The sequence below is a fragment of the Caloenas nicobarica genome, chromosome 4 (genome assembly GCF_036013445.1).
Source record: "Caloenas nicobarica isolate bCalNic1 chromosome 4, bCalNic1.hap1, whole genome shotgun sequence".
NCBI lineage: Eukaryota > Metazoa > Chordata > Aves > Columbiformes > Columbidae > Caloenas > Caloenas nicobarica.
The window spans coordinates 70,242,633-70,267,227 of record NC_088248.1 but is presented as its reverse complement, the minus strand read 5'-3'; the positions used below and the strand labels follow the sequence as shown (position 1 = coordinate 70,267,227).

Here is a 24,595-nt window from a genome sequence, read left to right as displayed (position 1 = left end):
CTAATTAAAGCAAGAAATTCGTCATAATCATTGAAATGGCACGTAAAAAGATATAAATCAGAAAGAACTACAAACATTAACACCTCTGAATATACTGTGAATCATTGGAATAAGTGAAAATGATTGCACTGATCAATAAAAATGTGACAGACTGGTTATTATTTGTACCAGAGTAGTATCTCATGCCTTCAGTCACAATTAGAACAGCATATATTGTGAATATTTGGTAAGGAAAAGTCCTTTGTTAGAAGAACTTACAATAGAAATTAAAAATTTTATCACAAATTTATCAGGATTTATCTGGAGGCCTGTATCTAGTGGAGTGCCTCAAGGGTCAGTTCTGGGACCAATACTATTCAATATATTCATCAATGACTTGGATGAGGGAATTGAGTGCACTGTCAGCAAGTTTGCTGATGACACCAAGCTGGGAGGAGTGGCTGACACGCCAGAGGGCTGTGCTGCCATCCAGCGAGATCTGGACAGGCTAGAGAGTTGGGCGGGGAAAAATTTAATGAAATATAACAAGGGGAAATGTAGAGTCTTGCATCTGGGCAGGAACAACCCCAGGTTCCAGTACAGGTTGGGGAATGACCTATTAGAGAGCAGTGTAGGGGAAAGGGACCTGGGGGTCCTGGTGGACAGCAGGATGACAATGAGCCAGCACTGTGCCCTTGTGGCCAAGAAGGCCAATGGCATCCTGGGGTGTATTAGAAGGGGGGTGGTTAGTAGGTCGAGAGAGGTTCTCCTTCCCCTCTACTCTGCCCTGGTGAGACCTCATCTGGAATATTGTGTCCAGTTCTGGGCCCCTCAGTTCCAGAAGGACAGGGAACTGCTGGAGAGAGTCCAGCGCAGCCACGAAGATGATGGAGTGGAGCATCTCCCTTATGAGGAAAGGCTGAGGGAGCTGGGGCTCTTTAGCTTGGAGAAGAGGAGACTGAGGGGCGACCTCATTAATGTTTATAAATATATAAAGGGTGGGTGTCACGAGGATGGAGCCAGGCTCTTCTCGGTGACAACCAACAGTAAGACAAGGGGTAATGGGTTCAAACTGGAACACAAGAGGTTCCACTTAAATTTGAGAAGAAACTTCTTCTCAGTGAGGGTGACGGAACATTGGAACAGGCTGCCCAGGGAGGTTGTGGATTCTCCTTCTCTGGAGACATTCAAAACCCGCCTGGACGCCTTCCTGTGTAACCTCACCTGGGTGTTCCTGCTCTGGCAGGGGGATTGGACTAGATGATCTTTCGAGGTCCCTTCCAATCCCTAACATTCTGTGATTCTGTGATTCTGTGATTTAGACATGGTGGAAAAATGACTGCATTTTCAAAACCAGTCAGCGCTGGATCAACCAATCACCTCATCTCCACACTAGAAGTAAAACCAAGCTCAGGAGGAGCAGGGCTGGCCCAGAGATCAGCGCTGAGTCAGAAAACCTGTGGAAGCAACGTGAACCAAACTCAACATTTCTGTCTGGGCAGCACCACAGGCTTGACCCAACTCCACATGCTCCAGTTCACCTTCTGTAAGCAGCACAGCTATTGCAGCTGGTTCTCCAGCTGGGCATTGCTGGTTCTTTTTCTAGCTCTGTTACTCTCCTGCTAAGCAATGCACTTTCAAATAGAAAACAGGGAGGATATTTATCTCAGAAATGTGAGATCTAGAAAAGAGTATTTCAAATACACTTCTATTTTCAAATGAAATATAGTACATAAGTTTTAATTAATGTGAAACATACTTTCCTAGCTTGATGCTGCAAAGTGGAATAGTATACACTATTTCCTCCTTAATGTTCATCAAACAAGTTGGATTTTTTAAATGATATTTTATCTCCTTTTTCTTATCCATCTCACATCTACTTCATAGATTCTACCCTTGCAGGTTTATAGTACAAGGCCACCTGTATTTGTTCAGGGTGGTTAGAGTAATAACACTGACACGCAATACGCTGTTGCAGAGAAGGAAGCATTCAATTTGACATCAATACAGATGAAAGAAAAATCAAAGCAATTTATATATTCAAAATTCATAGCTTTCACCATTTCGGTGCATGCACACACCTACCCATTGCACATCTTGAGTGAAAGAAGTTTGAAAAAATCCCTAGACTTTTGCTTAATAGCTTAATTGAATCATCTTCGCTTTGAAGGAATACTGAAATAGCAAGCTTCTCTTGTTACCTCTTGCTAAATTAGAGACTGCAAACCAGGCAGAGAGTAGTCTTTTTGTTGTTCTACAGATGAAAAGAATGCCTTTGATTTACAAGCTCATATTTTATTAACTGTTTTCTTGGTTGTCTCCAGGTTAAGCATCATTTTTGATGAGTACACACATGATTTCTGTAACTGAAAAACATGACCTGTGCCTGAGTATGACTGTGGCCTGGAGCAGAGACACTGCTACAACCGGCACCTTCAAATGCAGAAGTATTTCTGTGATTGCCAGTCTGAACATGGCTTTTGTCACCAGTTTACTGTGTGTCATGGAGGCACCCCAAAATAAGTTTAGGCGGACAACAAGGTCCAAATCAAACTTTATTCTGGCCGGAAAATACCACAAATAAACTGGTTAGAAATGGGGTTTATACAATTAGTTAGCACTCCGATAAGATATAGGTTTGGGTATCAGGTTAGGAGATTATTTGGGGTGCAGCGAAATAACAATAATGAAGATCCACAGTGTGCATACACGCACTCACAAGAGAACAAAGCCAAAGCCCTCTCTGCCCCGTTTACCCATAAGAGGTAGACACTTGCTTGTTCCAGCAAGGACTTACACTTGCCTGCTATGCAAGGAATTATTAAAGCATATATTCAGTAATTTGTCACTCACCTACACGCAGAGGTGAGGCGCTCCCCATCCCGGGAGGTTACCTTAGACAGCGTCTCCGCCTAAGGGGAGGGACTCCGGCAGCACGGCAGACCCACATCTCCGAGGAGACCACACAAAGGGGGCCTCCGGCGGGAACCCCATTTATAGTCTGTTCAGATCTGGGTGTGGGCATTCCAGAAGCTTCTTGGCTTCTCTGGGCTGTGGGCGCTTTTGGCCCCTCCTCTGCTGACGACTCTGCCCACCGACTCTGGGTCTCCCCAAAGAGCCGTCAGCTGCCCCACTGAAGGCCCCAGTTCTGAGAGGGGGATGTGCAACTGCCACACCAGTTCTCAGGGCGTGGGGGGAGAAGTGCAACTGCCACACCGTGCTCAACACACAATATCCTTCTTAAACCAATATGCTGCATGATAGAATATTAAAAGGAAAATCTATTTTATTCTCTTCAATACTACATTCATCATTCATCCAGTTCCCTATGAAACAACACAGAGACTAAACTTCTCAAGCCTTCAACAGATCCACCCAGTTATCGTTACTGTATCATAATCTCACTATTGACTTGATATATGCCAAAGCAATTTAAACTATCATCAAGAGATTTTTTTCATAATGTTCCATTTATGAGGATATGCCTCCTTACAGTATATTTTTTTCCTAATACCAGGCCAATTTGTCTAAAACCAGGTGAGGATTTTGTTTGTTACTGTAAAGCAATATATTCCGGATCTGGATCTCTCTGTTCGAAAAGTAAGGAATCGCAAGTTTTTCCATGACTACTTCAAATGCGTTGCCAAGAAATAAGTACACTACTGAAATAACTTCAACAAAACAGCTATTACGTTATTGGCGAGCAATTGAATTTCTTTACCATGAAAGGAAACAACATTTTGTCTAAACTGCAAATGAAAGTGCTGTGGCATGATGTGCTGCAGGCTCTATTGTAGGAATATCCTGTAGAAGAGGCCAGTGTAAGATAGGGGGACAAAAGACACTATCGTCATATTAGTCTCTCTCAGAAGCTGGTTTTTTTAACTCATATTAGTCTCTCTCAGAAGCTGGTTTTTTTAACAGCAATGTGTGGTGTTTCAGGCCACTGCGATATGCTGAAAGATGCTCAAACTAATTAAATTCATGCTCCTTCTATAGTCAGGGGCCAAGTTAGGCTCTGACTTAGAGGTTCTGAATTGACATCTGGAGAAACCCCATCTCTATTGCAGGGAATTTGTGGGGGTACCACCTCCTAGTACAGCTACCTACGTTAGACACTTAAAGCTAGACAGAGAGAATAGCCCATCGTACATTTTTGTCGCACATTTTTATATCACAATGGAAATTTTTACTGCTGTTAACAACACATCCAAAGCATAATATGGTCCAGTTTTCCAGACTGGTCTGCACAATGATAATACAAAATAGAAACCCCTGATGAAGTCCTTCAGATTAATTGCAGGTTAATTTACTCCATCGTTTCGCAGCAGGCAAATATATTCCATTCCATTCCATTCCGCTCTATCCTATCCTATCCTATCCTATCCTATCCTATCCTATCCTATCCTATCCTATCCTATCCTATTCCAAACCACTTGCCAGCTCCAGACCACTCAAAACTCACCTCAGCCTCAATTCCTGTCTCTATTCACCTCCCCCACCGCAGCCCCTGACCCTCCCATGGGAGGTCTAACTAAGCCAGGCAGCACGAACGAAGGGAATGAGGCTAAGGCTAGGTGTAAGGTGCTAAGTATATTTCTTAAAGCATACCTGAGAGGAGCACACATAGTACATGCAGCTGGCTGGTTTAAGAGTTTAAATAGAAAATCAATTAAACGAAGATTTAAAATTGGGTAAGTGGGAAAACCTCAAATAAGAGGGTCTAATTGTCATGCATAATAAGGAATTAAGGTCAGATTGTTCGGACTAAGAACTAGGCTGAGGAGCCCAGATTAAAAGAGTTTAAAATGTTTCCTGTGGGTTAGCTCTACACCTTCAGAAAAAAAATTGGTGTGGCACCATCAGATTGTCTGACTCTGAGCTAGAGTACTCGAGTGTAAAATCTCCATGAAAAATTACACATTTTATTTCTAGTTTGAAGACATCCTGAGAATGAAATTATAACTGAACAATAGATTTCCCAAGCCAAAGGATTCTCTTTGGAGAAGGAGCAAAAAATATGAGTTACTTGAAATCCATCGTAGCTTATTTGTTTGAGTAAAAATTCTAGTTAAAAAAAAAACAACCTACAATGCATTATTTAAGAGCATAAGACAATGTTAATAGTTAAGTTTTTTATAGGTACAATAAAAATGTATAAGCGTTTTAAAAATTACTAAAAGCACACTAATTTAAAAGGGTATTAATGGTCACTTGGTAGCACAATAGACATTTAGAAATACTTTAAAAAAAATCAGTCGTTTTCTATTCACACATGGTTTTCTTCTTATTTAAAAAAGCACTGTGTCCCTGATCATTGAAATTAATAATGTTTTCTGATAAAACAGTATGATACTTTATATTCCAAATATTATCCTTGTCTGCTATCCTATGTTATCGCCTTCTTTGATGAATAAAATAATCACCCAGCTAGTAACATCACATTTTTTCATTTTGAATCTGAACCTCTAAATGCATAATGAGAGTCTTCAAAATTGCAGATAGGACAGTGCATGGTTAAAAGCTTGGTTAAAAGTTTTAAAAAAATGTGCCTAAAACTTTTAAAAAATTCGCAAAAGAGCATAAAAGCTGTTAAGTTGTTAGGAAAAAAGACAAAATGAATAAGATATTTTGAAATCAGATAAATGGAGGAATATGAAAAAAGTTTATATAATAATAAATAGAAATATGGTTTATGTTTTGTAACTGAAAAACAAGAAGTTAATGACTTTAAAATTTGAGAAATTCATACTTAATAAATTCATATTCAATAAAACAAAATATTGGTTTACAAGGCATGCAAGGACACACATTGCCATGTAACAAACACTTGTGTGGATTTCAAGAAAATTTAGAAATGATGACATACATGATTTTGGGGAAGGACTTTTAAATCTTCTGTTTCAGACCTTAGACTCACCCCCGCAATCAGAGCAAGATGCAAATCTGCAGACAGACAGAACACCCTACTCCAAATCTTACACCTTCCTCCTGAAGCAGCTGCTACTGGCCAAATGGATGGATGTTGGATGCAGTTCTTCTTAGAAATCTCTGTTTTTCCTACAGTAAAACTGTATTTTTTAAAACTTTTTTGATACTACTAATACTACCTGTTATTTAATTGCATCATAGTTTCCCAACAGAAGTACACAGATTCCAGCAGAAGGAATGCCTATGAAGTTGTCATGTAACTATGGAACAAGGTTAAGATAATTTTGTAATGTTTTGTAGATTTTTTTCAAGTTTCTTTTGAAGCTACATTTATAAGGATTTCTAATGTGGTAGTATAAAAGCTACAGCTTAAGATAGATCATGCCTGCATAGATGTGACCTGCATTAAATTTAATCTACTTCCCTCAGTGTTTCCTTAGCATTTTTACTACAAAAATTCAGCTAACCTACGAAATTTGTTTTCTCGGCAGCTACATCAGGAAGAGCAGGAAGCTGGACGGATGTTTAATTAGAGGGAAGAGAATTTTTGCATGTACCCGAAATGTTTTAAAACATACCATTCTAAAAGGTGACCTACAAAAGGTTTTTATAAACTAAAATGATTTATTTGTGTTGAAGGACATATATAAAGGAACACTGAAAAACATGCTACATCATGAATGTTCTTTTTGGCTGTGATATTTAAGCATATTAAATATCCCTAGCTCTTTCTGTAAAGAATAAATCATTCTGACTTGTTTTGGCTCACAGTGCATGAAGTGTTCACGTAACATTTCAGCATCTTGTGGATACATGCAAAATACAGCTTTGTATGCTCGAGGAAATAAAGGATTTTGCTAAGTCACAGCACACCTAGAAATTCAAGGTTATTTGGCCACTTTGGGAAGTGAAGAGCTACACACTGGATGGCGACAGCAGCTCTGGAGAGCTCACAGTGATTTCTGACACAGCAATTTGATATGAGATGTTTCCTCCTGCTACTGAAACAACAGCCCGTGTCTGTGAAACAAAAATCTTATTCTCCTCTCAAGCAGAATCCAAAGCTTTTATCTTTTCCTTGTGATTCTATTTCTCCAGTATTAGGATAAGGATAAAACTGACAGCCTTGCTAGAGTTAATCCTTTAGAGCAGATCTGCAACCATATACTGGGAATTCTGGGCAGAGTATCAGAGCAATAAGCATTTACTTGAAAAGCCTGGATAACTGCTACAGAAGAAACGGGATTAAAAACAATTCTTTAATTTCTGAAGAAACAGATATAGGGGACATAAAATATCTGCCCAGAATTAAAGAAAATCATCACACATGGCAGTATCACTAAGTGGTTTACTGAATGTATTTGGTTAAGCTATGATGGAACGAAGAAGTTGGTTTGGTTAGTCTGTACTTTTGTATGAATCTGAGAAATTATAAGTAGTCAATAAAGTACCAATGCTTGAATCCCTACACACTTTATAAAAATGCCTCTAGGTTCTTGTGTCTAACTAAAACCGAAGCTACTTCCAATAAACGAATCATTTATGATTCATCATGTGATTTGTATCTGAAAAAAATCCAGGTCACACAACGCAACGCTTGTTCCTGGGATGATTAGAGCTGTTTCTTACTAATTTAGTGATCTGTGAAGAAGTGAGCTGAATTTACAGTCCACCAGCTCAGAAAATCATTAGGCTGGTTAAAGTGTTTGTTCCTTGAGGAAGACATACAAAACCTCCAACATCCACTGTTATTGAAAAGCAGCTGAGACCAAAAAAAATTAGACCATGCCTTGTCCTCTTATTTGCAGGTGACTTCTCCTTTTCAGGTCATTCATGTTGATCTGGCCCATTGCTGAACCTGTCTCTTTAACTGGGCTCTGGACATGCTGAGGGGCAAAGCTGTGTGTTTGTGGCACAGGTCCAGGGCTGAAGGAACAATAAACTGGTGAGAAAGCACAATTGCTGGATTCACACCAAATTACTCAATAGTTCTGCAGACTTCTTAAATTTCATTTGCATGTTGTTGGGATATTATCATCTTCAATGACTTTCTGAGGAGTCCATGCAGCGCCAGGTAGAACTGAGGTGACACCAGTGCACCTTCAGCTTACAAAGTGATAATTTTTGCGAGAATTGCTACAGGCAGCAATTCTCCCACAATCTGCCAGCATCCTTCTTTCTTACCAAGTTTCTATGCATTCTGCCACTGCCACGATGTGTTAAACACTGCAAATAACAACAATTGTCCATCTGAGATCACCGAGCACCTTTCCACTCTCATCCATTCCATAAATCTTTCTTGCAGCTGCTACTGTGTGCCTTGATCTCAGTTTCTTTGCTATCATCTGCCTGCAGGTAACGTTGTGTGGAGGTTCTGTGAATTGCATCGGACAGGTAAAAGCTGGCACTTGAATAATTTATGTCAGCAGCACAATTTTCAATAAGCAACTTGGCCATCAGTGACAGAACAGCATCTTAACAAAGATCTGGGTAATACAGAAGAAGTCTGAAGAAATAATTTTGATTACTCGTCAATGCCACATGAAATGCAGAGATGTTAACACTGAGGCCAGTAGCTAACCCATGCTAATATCAGTTCCTTATAATACATATTACATTTAATGCTGCTTTTATCCATTTCTGTAAAACTATTTCCGAGTAACTGATTGACATTTTATTGTCAACAGCATAAGTTGCTAGGCTGGCATTTGAATTAAAAGATGAAGAAAGACAAAGAGAAAAACGAGACTGCTAGTTGACAGAACAGCCATTGATCAGGCACAGTGGAATACACTGTTTCGTCAAGAGGGCCTCTCCAATGAAGCATTATGAAAATGTGACTTTATTACCTTTCCCTGACTTCCAAATGCAATATCATTTACACAAACGATAACTGGAAATGTACTAGTCATACAAAAATGAAGCTTCATGCTGCTGGGTCAGAGCTTGCTCACAGCTGAACACCTTACAGCGTAAGCAAAACGAACGCAGTGCTGTCAGTGGAGAAGGCTGCAAACATACCTGCAAACTAACACTAAAAACTGTAAGACCTTATCTAGAATTTACTTTTTTTTTTTTTAATTTCCAAAGTAAGGAAGACAAAATGTTGAGCGTTAGCCACTGCTTGGCGAGGCCATATAGGATACTGTCTCCCAGTGTAAATGTGGGGTTCATAATCACTTCTAAAGCATGTATAAAAGATATTTCTCTTTGATAATGCTGCTCAAAGTGAAAACCCTGTTTCCAAAATTAGAAGTCCTAATAGGAAAGAAAATTCTTACAAGGGGGTGAAGATAGAAGAAAAGATAGTAGTGTGCTATCTTTTGAATGAATATGATCTGATGTGATGATAATAGGAGACCGATTATATTTCTCACTTTGGAAGAGCTACTGTGCCTTCCTACTGTTACAACAACAGCACCAATTATGTATACACTTCTTTTTAATGATATTTTTCAAAGAGCTTTAAAAGGGATGTTAGGATCATTAATCTGATTTGACTGATAAGAAAATCAAGAAACAGACCACTGAAAAAATAACTAACTGCATGTCACCTGGCTGACAAGTGGAAACACAAATTTTCAAGTTGCAGTCCTGTACTCTTTTGGCAAGACCACAGCGATGCTTTCAAATGCCTGAGCCACCGTCCAAACAGGTGAGTGTTCACAGAATTTATAAAGGCATTGATTGTGCTTTTCTGACAAGCCTGCCCTGTAAGTACCTACTAAATATTACAGCAAGGAGCCATTAGTGACTATTAAAAGGTTCTCCTTTAGCAAAGCCATCCAGTTGTTAATGGCTGGCAGAAGTTCAAAATTCCAGTTTAAAACCATCTGCCTCTTTCAGACATCCTTGCAGTCTTGGTCTTTCCTAGCTGTGAAATTTATGATAGGAATCGGATTTTTTTATCCAATTTTAGATTGGATATTATAGAAAATTTCTTCACCAAAGGGTTGTCAGACATTGGAACAGTCTGTCCAGGGAAGTGGTTGAGTCACCATCCCTGGAGATGTTTAAAAGACGTGTAGATGTGATGCTTAGGGACATGGCTTAGTGGTGGACTTGGCAGTGTTGGGTTTACAGTTGGACTTGGTGGTCTTAAAGGTCTTTTCCAACCTAAACAATTCTATGATTCTGTGATTCTGTGAAAAGAAGGGTGAGCAGTGTACGTCGCTGATGGCTGGTGTAGCCATTCCCCTATTCTTTCACAACACAAGGAGATTCAACAATACATCGACATGTCTGTTACCTCCTTAGCCACTTGGTGACACTACTCCTTTAAAAGAAATAGTTTTGAGAAAGGACAACTCAAGTAAAACTTTCTGTTGAGAGAAGAAAATATTCACAAGCTTTATCAGACATGCCATTAGTCGCAAAAACTTCGGCTTTCTCAGAAGTATGACAAAGAACTAGTTACTGAACCTAAGGATCTGTGTGCTGGGTAGGAACTGAAGAAGGGAGCATGTTCTTTGCCCTCTCGCCCCTCCACTTGCCTCCTCCAGTAAAGACTGTTGGCTGACTGCCCCAGAAGGCAGCTGCTCTAGTGCTAATCTAACTCAAAGTTACACTTGCTAAAGAAATATTTAGCCAGGCCACAGCTGTCAAATTCTAGCCTCTTCGTACAACTCAGGCAGCAGAAAGAATTGTAATCAGTGCAGAGAATCTGTCCCAAAATGTACAATGCAATGTGTTACAGTACATCATCCAACATTTAATACATAAATTTATCATTGTCTTGCTGCATGCAATATCTTCACCAAAGAACCATTTCCCAGTTCAGATTTATACTAGATGACCACTTGTTTTTATCTTTTTATGGTCATAGTTCATTGCTATTTTGCTCAAAAAGTTGCAAAAACACTTAAAGAGTGTTACACAGAACAAGTTTTATTTTTTACATGGGAGTCACCCTACCTTTGGATTCAACACATACAACTTAGATTTGTAATTAGAAATTACATTTTGAAACACTGATCAAATATGACAAGACTGCTGTGTGTAAATGATATATACACAAGCACAGAGTATTTACAGTAATATTGCATTACAATTATATTGTAATATGTAATATTACATTACATACAATATGTAATATTATATTACATATAATTGTAAAGTTTATTTGGAAGCCCAAACCTTGTTACCTTGTACTGACCTAGACTCCCACTGAAGACCCTAGTACAAGATTGCCACAGCTCAGCATTTATTTCTTCTGGATGACAACAGAAACGCTGATGTTCTGCACTACCCGCTATCTCTGCTTTTATCTGAATTTCTACTGCAAAAATTCCTGTTCTACTTCATTGTTCACTACAGCATTGCAAAAGATGAGAATCCATCTTGTTTGTGCTTTTTTTCTCCATGTTTGCTTTCAAAGTATCTTTCTACAGCAGCAAATAATAATGCTCACTCTCTGCAGCATCCCCTCCATCCTTTATTACAGGAAAAGTAGACTTCATTATTTCACAAAAACCTTGAGGACATTCTGTGATCACCTACCCAGCTATGAGCAGTTACAACAGAAGAGAATCATGGTGATCTAGCTTTTCTTTAGCAAAGGAAAGCCATCTATACAAGAATAAAAAAATGTTCATTTATTTTGCTTGGGCACTGGTTTCCTGATTCCTGTTTTTTTTTTTTTTCCCAGCCCATTGAAAGTTCAATCCCCATTGTACAATACACTCAAAATACAGGAAGGATATGATCAGTGGGCTTGATTTCAAAGACATGGAACTACCACTGAACTAGATCTGACTGAATTTAAATGGCCCCAGGGCACTTCATCGCCTTGGGATGGATTTACAGATCCAACCATTTAAGCACAAAGATATAACTGAATGTATAAAACCATCCCACAAGTCCTTGCTTGTTAAAAGCTTCAGAGGCACACATGACATTTCTACAGCTGCTTAAAATGCCAAAACCACATTCATTTCAACTAATTTTGTTTTTAAATCAACAGGTTTGGAATCATTCATTACTAACCTGGCCGTTAAATTCGGAGAAACAACAACAGAGGTAAAAATCTCCACCATAGCCATTTTACAAAGATCGGCTGCAGATCCTGTGAAAGAAAGTGATCTGTTTTTAATTTAAAGCATGCAAAAGGAAAATGTTCTTCTTGGAACTCTGGCATAGGAATGAAAAACATCCAAGGATTTTGAATTATAAGAATTGGCAAATCTAGCAGATTCAATTCATGTAATATGTGAAACAGATAATAAGATTGATAAATAACAAACTAAATGATTACACGTTAACTAAAATGAGAAAATAATAATACAAAATTGTGTTAATTAAAGGTCAATTTGTCAGTCATGGCCATGAGTTGAAAAATGCTTTTTTATAAAAAATGTCTGAAATTATCAAACTCTAAATTGGAATTAAAAATTAGAAAATAGCTTCAGAGCTACATTTACATTTGTAAACTTAATTTTATGCGTTTTCGTATTTCTCTGCGTGTGTAATGCATATGTATAGGCATTACATTACAGTGTTAAGAACAGTGGTGCATGGAACAGTGTCATGTTACATAATAGATTATGCATTTCTAGCGATCAAGAGGCGGAACGATTGTCCAGGCCTCCAGTTTGGTGAGAGGGTCTGTTCTGAACCATGCAACAGGGTTTTAATACATTTTACATAAAGATTTATCAGACAAAATACAGAAACAGTCCTTTAACCAAAGACTGGAAGCCATAATTCTCCTTAACCCATTGGTTATCCTAAATGTACTTGAACATAGACATCTTCCTTCTTGCACCCCCTAACTCAATGGATTTTTAATTCTTTTTTCCAAACGGTTCAACCCCCAGGGCAAGGAGACAGAGCAGCCAGGCAGGGAAATGGTGAGGGTGCTCTGCTTGGAGATGTGAGAGAATATCTAAGAGACTGAGGAGACAGACTTACCGTCTCTTCTTTCTTCATGGCTTTCTGTGACAAACTGCCTCCTCTGAACCCCATACTGAGATTCTTTTTTACTCACTGACTATATCAAGTGCAGATCCAAAGCTGATTATTGAGATGTCTGTGTCTAATTGAGGGGTTTGCCCCAATTGCCTATCTTGTTTTCCTGTTCAAATGATGTGACAAACTGATTCAATACAATGCAAAGAGGGACACATTGATATAGAAGGTAAGAAAGGATGTTTCACCAAAGGTCAGGTAGATATCTTCTAAGTGACTGGGAGAACAAAATTATATAACTGAGCATTTAATCCATCACAATACATATGTTCTATGTGTATTCTTCATGAAACAATGTAAAGTAATAAAATAGAAATGAACTCTCAAAATAAAAAAATATTCTTTTTTCTGAGATGTGATTTTTAGAGATGTACCATTTAAAATGTTTTAAAAGAAAATAATTATATCCTTGACTTTGCCACAAATTTGTAGAAGCTTAATTGATATAGCATACTTCAGAAAAAGTATTTTGATTATATTTTTCTGACTAGCTCTGCAGTCCTTGTTTAAAACATTCCTTAATGTTAATATGGTCAAAGAACATAATAGGGCAGATGCAGGTGGATGGCGCTCCATTATCTTCCCAGTGCCTTTGGAACTTACAAAACAGCAAACTCCCAGAGTAGAGTTCTTCCAGCTACATGTGACAGTTTTCGTGATTAATGATATCTTAATACAACACATACTTTGTTCTATAAGGTTATCCAGAGCTGAATTGTAAGTGACAAATATTATGCTGTACATTAGTTAAAACTATTGAACTGGAAAATATTCAAAAAGAGAAAAAACCCTACAAAAGACCAGTGGCAAATCCAGTTGTAGGAAGTTAAAGCTGGAACTCTATGTTTCAAGATTGTCATGCATCAGAAGAAGGCTTCTGCTATCATAGCCAAAATGCAAACTACTTAAATTAATTAAACTATTCCATACAAATATTATATAAACCACACATATGCAGTTTAGTACACTGTGATAAAATGTTTCAGCATAATGAGAAAATGTTTACAGAGATGAAATCCTGAAATTAAAAAATCCTTGTGGTCTAGAAGGAAATTTTTAATAAAATTTGGGAATACTGAATACTTTAGAGCTTTTAATCCTTTGTTCATCACACCTTGTAATATTGCATGTTTTGAATAACAGACTATTTTTCATCAGATTTGTCCTCCAATATTTTTTGAACCACCAATGAAATATCATAATCTCATGATTGTGGGTTATGATACCTATAAGTGAGTATTTTGTACACAGTCCTGTGACAGCTTTGCCGCAGCTCCAAGCTCTTTGGACAGATGGACACGAGCAAGTGCTGCTCGGAAAGTCACATCATTTTATTAATGCTACACCGTATGCTCAGCAGGACTCACTGTTGAGCTCAAGCGTTTGCCTCCAATGGGAGAGGCTGCTGGATGGAAGGTGGTATGGACATGCCCAGCGCTACAAACATGCAAGCTTTGATGCAGATTTTATAAGGATATTTTAAAATTTTACATTTGGGAGCTTAACAGAGCAACGTAGTACAACTATTGTTCAAGCAACAGAGTATATATCAGAATTCCAGATCTGTACATATTCTTGCACAGACAAGACTTAAATTCAGTTACTAATTATAAGGAGGGTCAAACATGTCATACATACTTGTTATTTTTAAAATGAAATATTAAAATGAATACTACTTGGAGAAAAAAAATAAAACAAACAAACAAACAAAACCCCCCCCAAAACATAAATGATCCTTCCAAAAGGAAAATTCAAGTCACTTTATAAAAAGCAGCCCATCTCCATGCCTAGAAAGCACTTTTTTCTTTAGGTGGCTAAATTCTATACAAGCTTGAGCCCCGAGTGATTTAAACAGAGTATGTTACTGCATCAGATAAACTAACAGTCAGGTGCTTTATCCTGATTTTTACATTTCCAAACTATATGGAAAATTCGCAATGTTTTTCTGTGGAAAAAACACGTTTATTCTTGCCCCCTACAGAATTATGTTTGAATGTTCCTTACAAAGAACAAGTTGGATTTCAAAACAAATAACAATAATGCACAGTTCTTGTAATATTTTGTATTTTGTAAACTAAAGCTATCTGACAAAATAAAAGCTAGAATCTTTAAGCAGCAAAATCACAGAAACCCTTTCTGGGTAATAAACTATCAAAGCAACCAGAAAGGAAAATGTTTTAAGACGATACATCTGAAGCACATCTGAATTCTATATATTTTTTTTCTATACATAGTTTGTATCTATACCTATATTTAAGTACCACAGAGCATTATAGTGTATTAGAACATTGTGTTTCATTATACTGTTTACTAGGAATTTTAAAGGTAGATAGAATGCATCATTTAAACATCTCTTTTATAGTCAAACTCATGCCTCAGTAGTCTACTCTAGTATACATGTAGTAGAATATTCATTCTTTTGAGATGATCAGAGCTGTTGTCCAGTAAAGGCAAGCACAGATAGAAAGATAGGTAGGTAAGTAGGAAGGTGGGCAGGCATTTTTTTACCTTGAACAACAAAATTGACGGCCTGCCTCTCCGCTTGAGTGCGTAGCTTGTAATCCTGGGCATTGATATTAGCCAGTGGTCTTTTACGTCCCATTATGGAAACCACATAACCTTGTAGGATTCAAATAGAAATTAGTATTCTTAGAGTGATTAAAATTAAATTTGAAAAATTATTTTTGAAGACAATATAGATTTTTGTAATTACATGCTACCTGAGTAAATTTAATACTTTGCCCTCTGAAAATAGAGCTTCTCTTACTTAAACCTCAAATGCTTATTGTATTTTTGGTCTAAGAATTATTTCATTCAGAGAATTGGTACATGTTATACAAGGAAAACTTCTGTTCATTAAAGCTGTATTTTCATTAGGAATCTCTACTGATATACCAGCAAACTCTCTCTGTGGGAGATGAAACTATAAATACCTAGCAGAATTAGCTATCTATTAGCAGCCATAATTAGGGATTTCCATGCAATGAATAGTTTACTTGGGAATAGGAAAGAAAAATCAATTTGTAGAGTAATTAAATCATTAATTAATATTTCCCAAAATTATCAAATAGGTTTTTTTGGGGAAAAAAAATAAGTTATAACTTTTTTCCCATTTTCTTTATGTGGTATTTTCGTGTCCCTTTCACAGCCAGATTTCCTTAACTCTACTATGCACAATACATACCCAGACTTATGTGCAGACACTGAGGATGTCTATGCTGAATTAATGCAGCTTTCTGCAAATTAATATATTTCCAGGAGCGCTGATACCAAAAGTACCAGTTTTGGAACAAGGAGATGAATTATGTGGAGGTTCAGATATTGTTTGGCAAATCAGTCTTCCCAGTTTAACTAAGATTTGCCATGAGGAACAGTATCTAAAGATGAAATTCTTGAAATATTGGATTCTCAGGGAAAAATAAATTTACTGTAATATCCTTAACCCTGTGTGGTGTGTTTCCACAACAGAATCACCCTTGCAACACTCATAGCTGATTAGCATCCCCAAACAAACACCGTCTTTCTTATCGTTGTGGCAGAGTTTGCTTCAGTGGTCAAAGATTAATCTGCAAATACTTATTTGAATAAGGTCTTAATGTAGCCTTTTTAATATGCCAATAATTTCATTTAAAAACAACAATATAATAGCTTATATACTAATACTCTAACAAAAATATATTAATTACAAATTAATATTATATGCTTATGTCTACATGGAATATAGGACATAATATTTAATGCAGGAGTGTCAAACTCATTTTCACCGGGGGCCATGTCAGCCTCACTGTATGTAGGAGTAATTATGTTTATACAGTCCTAAAATTACATTTGGTCCTTTGAAGGCAACTGCAAGGCTGATGTGGCCCCAGTGAAAATGAGTTTGACACCCCTGCCTTAAATAATATCAGCCGGGTGGGTGCTGTTCACCTTTGTACTGCAGATAAGTAAAGCTACCTTATAATTAGCTCACAAGGCTGGAATGTTTTTGTTGGAAAGATGGAATCTGAGCTGGATTAACAAGAAAAATATTAAATAATGTTGACCTGCTGCAGATTTTTTTAGCTTGTACAACCGAAACAAATTGTTCTTCTGCTATTAATGTTTAAAACAGTGGTTGATAGATGGGAGTATGTACGAATTAGACAAGTGTGTTTCAATGACAATCAAGGACAGTAGTTATGACACTCTTGTCTACTAAACTCACAAGCCCGATTTTTTATCATAGAAGTCTGGTTACTGAAATTCATTCACCTTCAAGAAAAGAATGCTATGTTATTTTAAACAGATCAAAGAAATATACAGTAAATCTGTAATATTTTGCTAGATATGTTATGTTTGGCTTAATTATAGCTAAAAAGAGATTTTCAGTAACTTTTCTTTAGTAATATGTCCTGGTTTTGGCTAGGATAGAGTTCATTTTCTTCCTAGGAGCTGGTATAGTGCTGTGCTTTGGATTTATAATGAGAATAACATTGATAACACACTGATGTTTTAGTTGTTGTTCGGCAGTCAAGGACTTTTCATCTTCTCACACTGTGCCAGGTGCACAAGAAGCTGGGAGGGGGCACAGCCAGGACGGGTGACCCCAACTGGCCAAAGGGACATTCCATACCATATGACGTCGTGCTCAGTATATATTTTGGGGCAAGCTGGCCAGGGGAACCGCTGCTCAAGAACTGGTTGGGTATCAGTTGGTGAATCGTGAGCAGTTGCATTGTGCATCACTTGTTTTTTATATATATATTTATTTTGTTTTCCCTTTCTGTCCTATTAAACTGTCTTTATCTTAATCCAAGAGGTTTGTTTTTTTCCCCCAATTCTCTCCCCCATCCCACTGTAGGGGGAGAAGTGAGCGAACGGCTGTGTGTTGTGTTTAGCTGCCTCCTGGGTTAAACCGCAACACAATATCAACAAATGAAGGAACGCAATTGTGTCACACAATGACAGTTCATGCTTCCAGTAGATTTTTAAGCCCTAGAAAGCAGGAATACTATAATTTTCATGACTAGAAGTCAGTTATATGTTTCTATCATGACACTCACCCATACAATGATGGGTAATATTATATTGCAAATTTACTATTTACTCCTACAAAATGTCTTGGTATATTACACTGTACTAAAAAACCAAAACAAATCTATTTTGACAGTTCTGCTAACAAGCTTTTAAAAGAAAATATTTCAAGCAGCTATATTTTCTCTCCTCAAATAACTGCACTCCTAGGATTCACTAAATATAAATGAACATGTAGACTAACAACAATTTGATGGAAGAAGGATTTGCAGCTGCTGGCTCCAAGAAGCACTCTGCACACACCTGTCACCACAGACACCACCTGAACTTCAAGAATATGAATTCTGACTGATAAAAGGAAAAAATACATTTTAAAAATGGCTCTGTAAATTGGCTCTTTGACTAAACGGCTGAACTTCCATGGTCCACCAGCCATGTAGCATATATTAAGTAAAAGAGTCCTTGGGCTTTTTTGTGTTGGAGTACATTATACATCAAAATGATGCGGTGTAACTTGTCATTAAGTAAGGTTCACTCTGAGAACAGATGTCTTATTCTGTTAGCATCTTTCTGAGAAAAGGCAGACAGGACTAACCAGCTCCTCTCAGGGTTAAAACAGAAAAAACCTGATTCACCAAAAAATTATGTTCCACCTTTTTTCTTGTCCAATAACTATCTGAATTTTGGTCAAGCTGAATCTTTGTCTTCACCGCTGTCACATAGCACTAATCGGTAAAAAAAAATATGCTTACAGACTTTGGATTACCTTTATTTCGGCATTGTTCAATGGTTTTCTTTGTAAATTCGTTTATCTTCTTGTATTTTTGCATAAAACTCTCTATAAATTGACTGGCTTGAAGAGGAGTAGTTCCCAGGCAGTCAGCAAGACGTTCTTTACCTGGTGGTGAAGAAATTATCTTTATTATGCAGTAAAGCAGAACAGAAATCCACTACACACAATAGCACTGTCACATTCACAATTAGTGGAATTAGTTAAGCTTTACTTATTTCTATTCTTATGAAGGAGGATGGATCAGAAATACTACAGTCATATTTCAACAAAACAAATGTTTAACTTTGAGCTTGAATGTTTTACTGAAGTTACTGGATTAAGAATATACTTAATAAGAACAATATAAAAAAGTATGTAATTAAGAAATTCCCCGTTATAATTTATACTTACAATGTGGTTGAAATCTCTTTTGTTCACATAACTTTGTCATTTTAAGTATCACTTTACTAGTTCAGTGTTAAAATGTGCAAACTTTGAGGAGCAGATAAAAAACTTGAAATTAATTTTAAACAAACACAAACGTGAATGAAGGTCTAAAAAAGGATGGAGATGTGGCTGGCTGAGTTTAGGTAGAAGTTCTAGATTTGGTGTAGAAGTCACAGAAAAACTTAACTGCTGAAGCAATCAGAGCAAGTAGCCTGATTTCAGAAAGGCCACTAGTGGTGTGAGTCCCACAGATTTCAAACAGTTCTAAGTTCCTCAGTGTCTGTAAGTCCTGAGTCCAAGTTATGAGATAAAAGGGTTGGAAAAAGAAAAAACAGAAGTGAAAAGTATTTCATCACAGAGAGAAAGGAATAACAGCTGTTGGTTAGGATATGGGTGCACAATATATATTATGTTGAATCTAAAAGCATTTAGCAGATGAGGTGGACAAAAGCTGAAGACGGTTTTCAAGAGTGTGAAAATATAAACTAACAGCTGCATTTTAAACACATTTATAAACCAAATAGTTCCAGCAAAAATAAAACATACATCAATATTTGTCATATGACATTTGAAAGTCATATATTTATGTCAGCTGCACAGCAACACAAAACCAGTGCTGTGTCTGCAAATAACATAAGCACCAAAGGCATAAAATAGTTTTTGTCACAGTAATACTGTCAAGAAAAATTGTCTAGCATTTTTGAAAGAGAAGATTTCAGCCACCTAAATGCCATCGCTGTCAGTCTGATGTGCATTTCAAAACAGTTCTGTAGCATTTTGTTCTCAGTCGTGCCAGGATCTGCACTGAGCTGCAGGAACATCAGTCTGGACAAGGTGCTAGAAGACGTCACAAGACATCTAGGACAACTCTTGCTGAGCTATTATAGGCCTATACTTTTGACATCTAGTTAATTTGGGTTTTCTTCCTGGGTCAGCAAATCACAAGTCTATCTGATAAAGCATGTATTGTTAACAGCTGGGAGACTGCTGTGGCTTCCTTAGAGAATTGCAACATCTACGTTTGTCAATGTTATCCAGCTAAAGAATTATTTAAATACACAACAAAGTATTGCATAAAATAGTAGGAAAATCAAGCCACAGTATCAGTTAGGAAGTCTGAAAGGTTCCAGGGAAACGCAGTTCCTGGGAAGCAAAGAAAGAAGAAGGTACAGCCACATAGTTGTGTTAGATCACATTCCACAACGCAGGAGCATGGGCAACATGAAACAATGCTGAGGAGTGGACTAAAGCTTCCCTGAGCACTCCTCTTGAGTCATCTGTGCCAGAGGAATTGTCAGCAGCAGCCTATGAATTTTAGTGTTCTCCATTCTGTAACATCATCTTTCAAAACTGAAAATATCATTCGTTTCTCTGCTTTTCATTTAAATGCCTTGACATCTCTCTGTGTCAATTCAGGGCTTGAACATCTGCCATTGAATGGAATTAATTCCTTATTTTGCAGATGTTTAAGTTGTCTGTACTTTAGTTTTATGAGATGACTGAGGCAGAAGCAGGTAAATTGAATTGAATTGGTCCAAACCAAGCAAAAGACAATAATAATGTCATCCCTCTCAATATTTGGTGTATTTATTAAAGTACCAACTCCTAGACAAAATGAGACTCTTCTTTCTTCTTGATACTATTTTCTACCTTCCAGGATTATAGAAAAGACCTTGGAAATATGAACCAAGTGTAACCTTAAGCTAAGAAAAAAAAAGAGAAAAAAATAATAGTATTTACTGCATGAAAGATTTTCAGTAACTCTTGCAAGTATAATACAGGCAAACTCCTCATGGAACGTTTCTGTATTTTTCCATCCCAAAAGAAGTGAAATAAATAAGTATTATTCGTGCTCTTCAGTTGTATCGAAATGTCTCCTTAATGAAAAGTTAGCCATTTTTTGAAGGGAGACAACCTGTGGGTGGAATTCAGTCCATCACTTTCAGGTATCTAACAATTATTTTTTGTCAGCCGAGTTCCCACCTAAATAGTTTAATATCATGCCATGTTATGTCTTAATTAGGATATCTGATCACGCTGCTAATGAGCTGAAGCATCTTATTATTTTTCAGGTGCTTCAGCTGCCCTCATTTGAGAGAGAGGGAGCTGAAGCACAAAGAAGTAAAAGGAGATACTTCAATCAAGTGCTGTTGCACTGACACGTTCAGTGCCTGGTACAGAGCAAGAAAGGAAATGCCAATACTCTGATTAATCTCCTCATCCAAGTTCTCTATAGCATGAGTAGACAGAGGCTCACTGGAGGGAGGCTCCAGCCCCAGTAACTGGGGCATTTTCATAATCTACACACACCTCTATACATAGAACAGATATTCTGGAGAGCTGAAATTGAAGTGTTTTTCTCCCCTTCCCAGTTGAATGCCCTAAACAATAAACTCAATGCCCTTGGCCAGCTCTGCCTTTGGTTCAAGGACTGTTGATGACTCACTGCAAAAGGTGGTTTAGAAAGCATTCTCACCCAGGAACCCCAGGTGCAGTTTTAAGTTCTTCAAGTTAAATAAAGACTGTAACCTAGGGTTCTAATTTCCTAAATGACTTTTGCAAGAGAGCTGTTTGATTTCTCCAGAGACCTACAAAATGTTTAGTTAGCTGTTCACTAAAATTCACAAGAGCTTGTAGGCTGATGATACATATACACCTGTCTTCCCAGAAAAGGTAATTCTAAGCATGTATGAAGCATAAGGAGGGCCGGGCTTCATTTAAGAAATGGTAGGCAGTTTTGGAAAGTATGCAGAATGTCTTCACTCATCTAGGACCTGGGCAGGACTTAAGCAGAATGGGTAGCAGTGTGGATTTTTGCAGGTTTTCTGCAGCTGTGAATAAATGGCAGCAATTATTTATACTGTGTGATGGAACACTGGCACAGGTTGACCAGGGAGCTTGTGGAGTTTCCATCCTTGAAGACATTCAAAAGCCATCTGGACACTGTCCTGGGCAACCAGCTCTAGATGTCCCTGCTTGAGCAGGCAGGTTGGATCTGACTGGTGACCTCCAGAGGTCCCTTCCAACCTCAGCCAGGGAGTGGAGCATCTCCCTTATGAGGAAAGGCTGAGGGAGCTGGGTCTCTTTAGCTTGGAGAAGAGGAGACTGAGGGGTGACCTCATCAATGTTTATAAATATATAAAGGGTGGGTGTCACGAGGATGGAGCCAGGCTCTTCTCGGTGACAACCAACAGTAAGACAAGGGGTAATGGGTTCAAGCTGGAACACAAGAGGTTCCACTTAAATTTGAGAAGAAACTTCTTCTCAGTGAGGGTGACGGAACACTGGAACAGGCTGCCCAGGGAGGTTGTGGATTCTCCTTCTCTGGAGACATTCAAAACCCGCCTGGACGCCTTCCTGTGTAACCTCATCTGGGTGTTCCTGCTCTGGCAGGGGGATTGGACTGGATGAGCTTTTGAGGTCCCTTCCAATCCCTAACATTCTGTGATTCAGTGTGATTCAGCCATTCTGTGATTCTATGAATGTATTTTGAGACAATATTGGAGTTCTTTTAATTTCATTGCGGTTATTCTCATCTCTGTCTTTATACTGGCAGAATGCAAAGTCCACTTAAAATTAAATTCATTTTAGATAAAGACAAATGCTTCAGTTACATCAGCAGCAAAGAAATACAAAATCAGAGTAATCTTTGTATATGTCAATGTGGCTGTATTAGTTTTGAGAATTTTGATACTGGTAGATCATTTAATAGTCCTTGATAAAAATAAAAATGCAATATTCTGACAAACTTGTTCCCCTTTAGAAATTCAGTCTATTTATACAAGTTATGTATAAAGTATAAATCTACCATAGCTTTTTTTTTTTCTAAAAATGCTTACCTGCTCCATAAACTACTGAGTAAACGATACGCTTTGCTTGCTCTCTATCAGCGTGTTTCACCTGTTCACTTGGAATCCCCTTCCTAAACAAATAAACAAAAATCATACATTTTCAGTTAAAACTAATTTGTTATCCCCACAGAAAATGCACTTAAAGTCAATAACCATATAATAACTACAGACTTGTAAGATATGAATAGAAGCACTTGAGGGCTTTTGTCTTCAGCCAGGAATGCACAACTTCTTTACAAATTTTGGTGGTGATAGCCCATAGTAAATGAAACTATTTTAATCTTTCTCTTCTCCTTTCCTTTTTAATTGAATTATTGGCTAGAAAAGTCCTACTCCTGTATTATTAGTTCTTTAGGTTGAAGAGGATTCAATATTGACCCATGAGAAAAAACAAAATCTTTCCAGCAACAGCATTTCTTCAAGATGTGACATATATAGACTTAAAGCATAATGCTGACCTAAAGCTTATTTAAACAATGGGCTTCACTAATAGCAATATCCAACCTTTTATCAAGAATAACGAGCAATAAAAGCACGCACCGAATCTCTCCATATATCTTACTTCACAACAGAGATGCTCCATAAAACAGCAGCACTGGCTGTTTTTTAACTCGAGAGAGTCGCTCATTTACTCCCAGCAAAGTACCATCCTTCCCAGTTCCCGTTCACTCACCAACTGATGACAACAGTCCTGTGAAAGGGCTATTGGATTTAGCAATTTGCAATAAAAAGTTAGGACTCTGCAATCGGCAGGTATGTGCCACCTGTGCTTTCCCTCATTGAAACGTTGCTTCAGAAAGAATGCTGACATTATTGATAATTGACAACACTGAACAATATTGATCATTTGGTTTAAATGGAAGTGTATTGGCGAGAAGCTTGATCATCTACTCACATTGTGAAAACAAACACCTACACAAATTGTATTTGTAACATAAAGGTGTATTCCTATCATAGATACTTGATGACATACACACGATTTGTGAATAAATCTCCTCATGAGTCTGTTCATGATGATTTGGTCGCATTTTTAAAAGCAAGGTTTGCTATAATTTGTTATGAAAGTTTTTTTCCACATGAAAGATGCTTTGCCCTGAAAGTTCTGGCTGATGAGCTTTGAGAAAATGGCATATATTTCTGTGTATCTTCTCGAAGAAGAGTCTTTCACCATTATTATGATATTCAAACACCTAGAAAATCAGCAGAGCCACAAATTTTTGCTTGCTTGGCTCAGACACTGATTTTAGCCAAGCCCATGCACAGTGCTGGTATAATTAGGCACTGTGAAAGATAAACAGGTAGACCTTAAGTGCAATCAGATTTAAACAAGTCTCTATGCAGTGCAGACTTTTTGAAGAGGTAAAATAAAATTGAACATGATTTCAAAGCTTAATTGGGCAAATAGTCTTCGGTTTTGTAGAAGCTTACATTGTTCTTTGAATGCTACTAATTGCTTAGAGATGAAATGGACTGTTTACTGCTCGCTTTAGGCTGGGAAACATGAAGAACTCGATAATCTAATACATAGTGTTTTCCATCTGTAATGCAGACTATTCCCATTTAAGCCAATCGTTCCGGTAGCTGGAGACTCTTATAATTTCCCTTCTTAGTTAAGCCAGGTCAAAAGTTCATGGCT

General features: G+C 37.6%; 1 protein-coding gene across 1 annotated transcript in view; it reads right to left on the bottom strand.

The window, feature by feature from the left end:
* The window catches only part of POLN (DNA polymerase nu), a 99,499-nt gene that overhangs the window by 13,808 nt on the left and 61,096 nt on the right, over positions 1 to 24,595 (bottom strand). Inside the window, exons 18-21 of the mRNA XM_065634469.1 lie at positions 22,948 to 23,030; positions 18,656 to 18,787; positions 15,385 to 15,495; positions 11,896 to 11,974 (exon numbers count right to left, since the gene is read on the bottom strand). Of these exons, the coding sequence (XP_065490541.1) occupies positions 11,896 to 11,974; positions 15,385 to 15,495; positions 18,656 to 18,787; positions 22,948 to 23,030 (405 nt within the window). The remainder of the gene's footprint in view (positions 1 to 11,895; positions 11,975 to 15,384; positions 15,496 to 18,655; positions 18,788 to 22,947; positions 23,031 to 24,595) is intronic.